Source organism: Procambarus clarkii, chromosome 38 (assembly GCF_040958095.1).
Source record: "Procambarus clarkii isolate CNS0578487 chromosome 38, FALCON_Pclarkii_2.0, whole genome shotgun sequence".
NCBI lineage: Eukaryota > Metazoa > Arthropoda > Malacostraca > Decapoda > Cambaridae > Procambarus > Procambarus clarkii.
Window position 1 is genome coordinate 21011576 of NC_091187.1, and position 8887 is coordinate 21020462.

At 40.6% G+C, this 8887-nt stretch overlaps 1 protein-coding gene across 2 annotated transcripts; it reads left to right on the top strand.

The window, feature by feature from the left end:
- Window positions 1–541: 541 nt before the first annotated feature.
- LOC123771909 (uncharacterized) lies at window positions 542–8395 on the top strand. 2 transcript variants are annotated; one of them, XM_045764696.2, is made up of 5 exons: window positions 542–841; window positions 4010–4824; window positions 5041–5195; window positions 5717–5936; window positions 6685–8395. In XM_045764696.2, the coding sequence occupies exons 2-5, from the start codon at window positions 4280–4282 to the stop codon at window positions 7067–7069; spliced, it is 1305 nt and encodes a 434-aa protein (XP_045620652.1). In that variant the 5' UTR covers window positions 542–841; window positions 4010–4279; the 3' UTR covers window positions 7070–8395. The 2 variants fall into 2 exon arrangements, with proteins under 2 accessions (XP_045620652.1, XP_045620651.1); XM_045764695.2 differs by having other exon boundaries at window positions 4013–4824.
- The last annotated feature ends 492 nt before the right edge of the window (window positions 8396–8887 follow it).

The window sequence follows — 8887 nt, forward strand, 5'->3', positions numbered from 1 at the left end:
GACATTACAACTGAAGGATTTATATTGAAACTCATCTTTATATCTTTCCAGTGTGGCAATTAAAAGAATTGTTCCCATATTTCTCTCAATATTAATGTATTAGATGAGGGATATTGAATTTTTTTTAGCGTAGTCACTGCTAAAACTAGGGCGCAGTGGGCCGCGCCGTTAGACCAACCCACACCCATGTCAGGAAGTGAAAGTTGTCACTCAAATGCCTCTAATTTTTTGTTTTAGTTACTTAACCAACTTATTTTCATAACGGTACATGCACAGTATCAATTCGTATTTTAGTGTAATTAAGTGTGTATCCCTTAGTCCATGGCTGATTGATTTAGGCTAAAAATGGTATGTTAATTTGCTTTTTTTATCGTCTTAAACCAGATTTACTAAATGTTACTTATAACTTTGCTTAGCTCTCACACTGGAGAGAATAATGGGGTAATAATAACGAAAGGTAAACACAAAAATAGCGAAATTATAAGAGAAAAGTGACGGTAGTCACACACACACGTGAAATAGCTGCCGTGCACTGGTGAACCAGCAACTCACAGTGAACCTGCTCAGGTGTTGGGGTGTGGAACCAGGCGGACTGGCTCTCTCAGTCAGGGTGAAAGTCGCTCCTGGCAGGGACTGTTGTGCTGCTCTCTGTCTTAATCTACCGGGAACCTGTGAAGCATGAACATAATATTGCCAAGGTGTTCTCCTGAAGACAGCCAGGCAACTTCAACGGCTGTTCATTGACCTCAGGCAACTTCAACGGCTGTTCATTGACCTCAGGCAATTTCAACGGCTGTACATTGACCCTAGGGAACAACAGCTTCGCAATACATCACTTCCAGTAAGTCTACAGTGCCTCCTCATATATCATCATCCATATTTTGTTTAATATATTTGATTTGATGAGGCTAAAACGGCGTTTTCTGCAATTATTTAATCCTAACAGTGGCTGGCTCTTTGGGTGATAGACGTGCTAATATAGAATATTTTACAGTTCTTAACTGTTCATTTCCTTACGACTTTGAAGCTTATTATATATATGTAGTTGATCAATGTAAGGACATTAACTCGTGGAGAGACTGTTGAAATAGATGAAAGGATTTAATAAGGATAAATATATACGGAATATAACTATCAATCAAGATATAAACTCGAATCGGTACGTTAAATTTAGGATACGTTTAGCTTTAAAGACCCAGAAAACCAGTGGTTGTGTATGCAACTCATTGTGTAATGAGTATGCGACGGTGCCACGACATGGTCAAAAGAATTACAACCTGGAGTTCTACTGCCCTCACTAGGATCCCCAAGCTTCTCCGAAGCCCAATAGAGTTTGTGGCATTATATATTGCTTCGTATAAAGACTGTAACTTGCTTACCTAAATGAATTGTGGGGTTCAGTCCCTGAGCCCATTATGGGCCTCTGGGGACACACAATGTGATGTGTGTGAGGGGGGGGGGGAGGATGCCATGATTTGACTGTATGGGAGGGAAAGAGTGGATGGAATAGGGAGAGCGAGGGAAGGAGGGTAGTGGGGAAATGTCCCGGGCACCGCCGGTAACCCTTCCTTGTGTAATATAAAGTGACCAACTCTTTAAAGGATTAAACTCCACACTTAGACGAATTTAAATTCAAACAGCTTCAGCTGTTATGGTAGTTTAACAACGGCGCCAAAGTCTCGTTGGCGCCAAAAAGTCTCGTTGACGCCAATACTGTACTTTGATGAGTTTTAATAAAATAGGAGCAAAAAATTGTTTGAACACTTGCCTCGCATGGGGTAATAGGCCTACTAATGTAGGCCTGAATAATCTTGATATTTGAATAACGGTGCCGTTGCATGTTAACATTTTATTGTTCCGATTAAATATTGGCATATCATTAAATACAGGTTACAGTAGTAATTAAATAAATCCCGATTAATGTTAAATTATTGAAAGGCAATATGTGGATATCTTGATGATTTCTGGGTTTAACGTCCCCGCGGCCCGGTCCTCGACCAGGCCTCCTTTTCGTTACACACCCTCCAGGAAGCAGCCCGTAGCAGCTGTCTAACTCCCAGGTACCTATTTAAATATATATACCGGATAGGCACCGGGTGTAAATACTTTCAAAATAACCTGCAGTTGCCTTTCACCCAGCGCTCCCTTCACTTTTACCTTGGTGTAGCGAGTCGGTAACACACCTGTGATAAAGCTATCTGCGTCACTTGAGGCATATCCAACTTTATAATGTTTGGGGAAAAGTGCGCAGTTAAAATAAGATACAAGAAGAATGTTTGATTTCTATGTTGTTATAGATTCAGCTACTTGGAACAAGTTCCAAGCAGCACGGGCTATGGTGAGCCCGTAACTTACCTGGCACAGGAGCGGGGCAAGAAGCACGGGCTATGGTTAGCCCGTAACTTACCTGGCACAGGAGCGGGGCAAGAAGCACGGGCTATGGTTAGCCCCGCTTTTTGATTTCTAGGTAGAGCGAGTATATATATATATGCTCTACCCCGGAAAATTAGGATTATGCCCAAAATGCTATGTGTGCTATACAAGAATGTAAGAACTCTTGTATATAAACAAAAAAAATTATATACTATGCTTAAAGGCACTAACACGCATAAGGTTTCAGGCATATAAAAAAATTGAAAACTAAGACTTAAAACTAATTGAGATTAAAATTTAAAAATTTAAAGTTAGACTAATTAAATGTTGTATGGTACAGCAGAAATTGCAACAGACCTGCAGATAGTAATTTTAATTAAATAAACAGAAGGAATACACTTTTTTTTTTTTACACGGCAGATATCACCTGTTTTAAAAGTTATTAATGTTCAATATAGGTTGACATTTAGGGGGTAAAATAGGTTACATGGAATTTAGTACCTAGCTTTTCTTAAACTGGTTGAGAGAGGTACAGACTTTGATGTGATCGGGAAGGTCATTCTACATTCTGGGTCCCTTGATTTGTAGAGCATTTCTAGTTTGGTTAAGTCGCATTCTTGGAATATCAAATAGGTCTTAGTTTCCAGTGTGGTGCCCATGGGTTCTGTTACAGACTTCTAGAAAGCGTTTAAGGTCAGGGTTAGCTTTGTAGCTCAGTTTTGTGTGTGTGTGTGTGTGTAGTACACTTAAGAGGATGTGCAGTGACTGAATAGCTAACATAAAGATTTAATCGTGTTTTTTTTATTTGTATACAAGAGTTGTTACACTCTTGAACAGCCATTAGCACGCATAGCGTTTCGGACAAGTCCTTAATCCTAATTTTTGTTTCCCCGGAATAGACCCGCCAAATCGTTTAACAACCAGGTGCCCATTGACTACTGGGTAAACAGAGGCTACAGTTAAGGACTAGCGCCCAGTCAATCCTCCCTGGTCAGGACAAAGCGCCGAGCGAGTGCTTTACCACTATGCCACGGTCTGTGTATACTGTTATTGTTCTAATTGCTGATTTGTGTTGAATAATTAGAGGTCGGAGATAATTTTGGGTAGTAGATCCCCAAGCCCAGATACCATAGGTGAGGAGGATAGAAGTGTGTTGGCAGAACAGAGCGAAGTAAATAGTATCTGATTTTAGAATGTTCACTGTTTCAGAATTAATTTTTGTATATATGGCCTGGAAATTCAGCTTTTAAATGAGAACACAAAGGAATTTACCATCTACTTTATTACTAATATACTGTTAATTCTTAATTTGATCAGTGGATTTATGACGAAACAATACAGAAGGTTTCATCAATATTAAGGGCGAGTTTGTAAGCATTTAGCCAACCATATACTTTATTTAGTACAGTATTCAGTCATTCAAAATAAGGGGGTTAGGAGGAGAGTGTCGACATAAAATTGGCTTGTTTAGGTATTCCGAATGTTAATGAACTATGTAGAAGAGATATATCTCATGATTATGTAGATATTGAGTATTATGATTACAAAGCTTATGTAGATATTGTATACTTCTATTCTGTATACTTTAATATTTTCAAAATGTAATAAATCGCCGTCTCAAAAGATTTTTTTCCAGCAGGTATAAAGGCCTCGGCTGTGTTTAGAAAATAATACATGCAAATAATTACAATAAAATATGGGATAGGAAGCAAAGATCAGCAGTCGATAACAGGCACCTCGGGTTACGACGTAAACAGCTGTTTAACCTCAGAGATTCATAATGTGGGTTTATTGTTATCTAACTATATATTGCAATGACGACAACACACATTTTAGTGGTGGTGTGAGGATGTTGACATACACAACTGAAAGAATATTCAAAGTTTAAGATATTAATTAAAAAAAAATGAAGGACCATGGCTGGCAAACAGTGTTTCTCCTGGCGTCCATCTTCTTCCTCACGCTAAGGGGAAACTTAGCTACTCCTGGCCAACAGAAGGTCCCGGAGTATAAAGATACTGTCGTGGCGAGAGAAATCTCTTCCCTCGCCGCACTAAACTGTGGACGGAATTGCAAGACGGATGGGAATCTTGATCATCCTACATTACTGAAAAATGGCAGTGGCGATCCAGCCACTGGCTCTACTTCTGTTGGCCACCACAATGGAGGGAGACACGACAGGGAAATACCAAAGGAGAGACCCCTTCCGGAGGGATCCCCTACAAATACAAGCAGCGTTTCCCAACGTTCTGCAGACGACCCTACCTTCAGGAAATTGAGGCTTCTGCAGGAGAGTGGCCGGCCGTTTGGAAGTCATCCTCTGCCGCCCTTGGAAGCCTTCACTACGGACGGAGATGCTCACTGGGTTGGGTACTTCTGCGAGGAAGCAGTGGCAGCGGTGCAGCAGACAGAGACTGGGACCATGGTCCGCTGTGTAGTGCAAGAAGTCATGTGAGTATCTCTTTAAGAATTCGCTTGTTCGGATTTGTCTTGCTGTTGTCGATTCATGTCTTAATATTTCAAATCCACTTGAAACAGTTTAGATAGTGTATTGTTGTACCCTTGTAAATTAAGTTTGTGAAGAAAAATGTTTGGTATACTAATACGATGTGCGTAAGAAATATTTAGTGGCTCTTCTTGTATAGCTTTCTTCCCCCCGCCCAACAGGGAGAACTGGGAGCAGTGTGCTGCCCGTCAGTACCTTGGGAGCGTCATGCCCCTGATACCCATGCCCCTCTCCTCCATGATGCACCTCATCACCCTCTGTGGCATCCTAAACAGCCCCTCGTTTATGGTACACGAGGGCACCACCACAGTTCCAGGTACGGTACGATCACGGTATGCCAGATAGCCTCGCTTTTTTCAGGAATTTCCAAAATTGGAGATAATCATGGAGGCTTCTGAAGCACGGTTTTGTTTTTTGCTTTTCTTGCTTTTGCTTTTCCTCCAAAAAAATCCCTAACCTCTTCATAGCCTTGGCACAACAGCTATATTAAGACACCCCCATTATTCCTTTTAGTTTAGTTCATTTATTATGCACCCCATACCCATCTTGTGGGCGGTAGTGGAAAGGGTTACAGAGGCACATAATGGGCTCAGGGACTGAACCCCACAATTCATTTAGCTAAGCAAGTTACAATCTTGATGAGCTAGTTACAAAATTCAATATAAGTCGTCACATCAACAATGGGTTCGAGATCGACCTCAAGTACAGGTTCTAAAGTAAGCAACTGACATATGTGGAGAGCTAGTGTCAAAATTTATATGTTTGTCCTATAAATTTTGACACTAGCTCTCCACATATGTCAGTTGCTTAACCTCTGAAGTGTTCTGTTGTCTTCAGATCCATTCAACTCGTGGTGGTTGGGTCCTACGACGTCAGCCTTAGTGGGTATCTTGCCTGGGACGCTGTGGTGCGGGAAGCGGGACCGAGCCACCTACTACCACCAGCTGGGCCAGAGGGCTCAGTTGGACGACTGTTGCAGAGCTCATGATCACTGTCCCATTAAGGTCCTTCCACTTGCCACCCGGTACGGCGTCACCAACTTCGGTTTCGCCACCAAGTGAGTCCAGGAGAGGTTGGAGTTCGTGTGCGGGACAGCGATGGTGAGGAAGGGAGGGTAGCAGCGTCGAAGTGACCCCCCACCTCAAAGACGCCCCATAACTTTTAACGTACTATGTATTCAGAATCGGTATTTTCTCAAGTATACATTACTAATATATTAGAATTAGAGATATAATAACTTTGATAACAAAGCACTGTTAGAGAAAAGAACGTACATCAGTTGAGTAATGTGTAGTGTGTTTAATCCATGAACACGGAATTTGACAGCCGGATTAAAGTGTATGTATATATATGTATTTACATTGGGTTTGTAAGTACATAACATTGATGTCCTTACATTCTTGCGCAGCCACTAACATGCATAGCGTTTCATTAATTCATGTCTTTACAATTGTACATTACTCTTATGTTCTTTGTACACACATTATTTTAAATAAACATTGTATTTCGGGCAGGCCCTTAACCTAACGGATAAGGTAAGTTATTAATAGGGAAAGTTAATAGGTACATTGTAGCAAAATCTGAGTTCAACATAATATAAATTGATGTAAAGGATTACACTTTAGTTACATGTCATAAATACTAAATACAAGTCAGTCCAAGGACTGACCGCTTTATTATATTATTTAATATATTAATATTATATCCTGCTACAGTCCGCGTCTTAAGTATAGAGTTGATTGCAGCAGTGTGAGATATCTTGCTGTAAAAGCCACTTCCTAACCGGTTGATATTGTCACTCACAGATCACACTGTGTATGCGACCTGGAGTTCTTCCGCTGCCTGAAGGCCACCAAGGACTCGCTGGCAACCACGGTCGGCCAGCTCTACTTCAACCTCCTGAAGATGCAGTGTTTGAACACCGTCTCTCCCGCCCCTCAAGGCCCCGGTTACCCAGCGCCTACGGGAACATACAGTTCCCAACCACTGGAGACTATACCAGAAGTCGAAGGACGCCACGATCCCCAGCAGGAACCCTCTGGCCGAACGCTGAAGGAGGAAGAGGCTGCTTCAGGGTCCCGGTTAGAGTGCTCCTACAGGGACGTGGATGGAGGGTGTCGAATGTGGCACATGAACCCGAAAGGTTTTACGGTGCGATATGTTGTGCAGTCCTTGAACCTAAGGTTCTGAAGGATTTAAAGTGGTCTATTATACTCTTGATTTGTGCATGTTCATCAGTCAAATCTACATAATATTGCCATCTCAGGACTTCTTAAATCTCTTGGAGGGAATCCTTGAATGTTAATATTTTTGTTTTAAAGTGGGTAGTTTAATACTGGTGCAGCGACTTGGTAGTATTTTGAGAGGCAATGGTCAGAGATCCTTGTGCTATCTTTTTATTGACGGTTACTGCTGTTTTTTTTATTATTGTATCTATACATCACGTCTTACCGTTTCAATTCGAATATCCTTTAAATTTATTAAAGTAACGTTTTATCGGCCATTAATTTGCAGCATTTTAATTATTTTTAGTTTTGGTCGCCGCCTGGTGAGACAACTTGTTCCATAAATCTTGCTAGAAGTAAACATATTCTGCTTGCCCCAACGCTTAGCACCCAGACTCGACGCAGGGATGTGGTTCGTTTATATGTATTTTAGAACTCTTCCTCTCTGAAGAATAAAACCAATACTGACATGCATATATTTCCCACAAATAGAACAATTTTGATGTTCTTATCTACATCGCGCAAATTTCTGGAACTAGTTTTCGTAATAGTGACATCTAAAACATAATTATTCAAATAAATCTTGCAAAATAATGCCAAATAGGCATTTAAAAAAATATTCAGCACTGCTAGGTGAGACTTAATTAAATTTTTCACATTGTTAATCGACAAATATTTGCATCCTTCATTTGCGTTATTTTATAGCACAGTATATAGTAAGGTCATTGCACAATTTGGTGCCTATGCACGTGTTTGGACGTGTTTCCAATTTGAATGAAATATGTAATGAATTCGGAAACAGATTTTAAAAGTATAAAAAATGTGGAAGGATTTTTTTTTTGGGGGGGGGAGTGGGGGGGGGGGAATAACTGTTAACCATTTTGGACGAAGAAAATGAAGGCATCTGAAGATAATTGTCTAATACATTTAAGGGCAGCATCTAGAGGAACGTACTATAGACACGTTCAACTTGGGTCGTAAGCGTTTACGACCTATTAGCAGTCGCTTAATCTGACAACTGAACATGTACTCTCGGCACATTTGTCACAACTGCATTGCCTGCAAGTGTATACTTGTTTACAATTATGCACCAACATTGGTGTATACTACTTTGAAGTAGTGTATAGATACGTTGTTCTTAGTTATAATAATCTACCCTTCCCTTGTGTAAACTTATTTACAAACGTGTATAGACTTGCCTATAGTGTGCTCACCCTGTGTTAGAGCATGGCTTTGGTGCTATCATACGACCACAATTTTGTATATTTTTATATAAAGGATTTTTAATACATATATATCGTTTTAATATGAAACTATACCTTAAACTTCAAATTAATAACATTACCTTGCAGCATATTGATGACGGAAAACGCCATGGAATCAAAATCCACCATTCAGTGGAAGTTGTACAACAGGTAGTAGAAGCGGGAGTAAATATAGCTAACCATACCCTATGAATAATAAAGCGTACGTTAGATTTTATGGGGAGAGGTGGTCATTCATCTTTATAAATCTCTGGTTTTGCCCCCATTTGGACTAGTTTATCCAAGCATGGGGACCATGGCTGCCATGGAGACGGTGCAATACCGGGCAACAAAGATCATCCTAAATCATCCTCTTTCACCAAAGAGGTGAAAAAAATCACCTCTCATATCAGGAACGGTTGAGGGCCACAGGGCTAACACTGCAAACCAGGAATGATTAGGGATGTTGATTCCAGACAATTTCTTCAAAAGGTCTGGTGTAACACGAACAAGGAGCAACGGTTTAAAGCTCCAGCCAC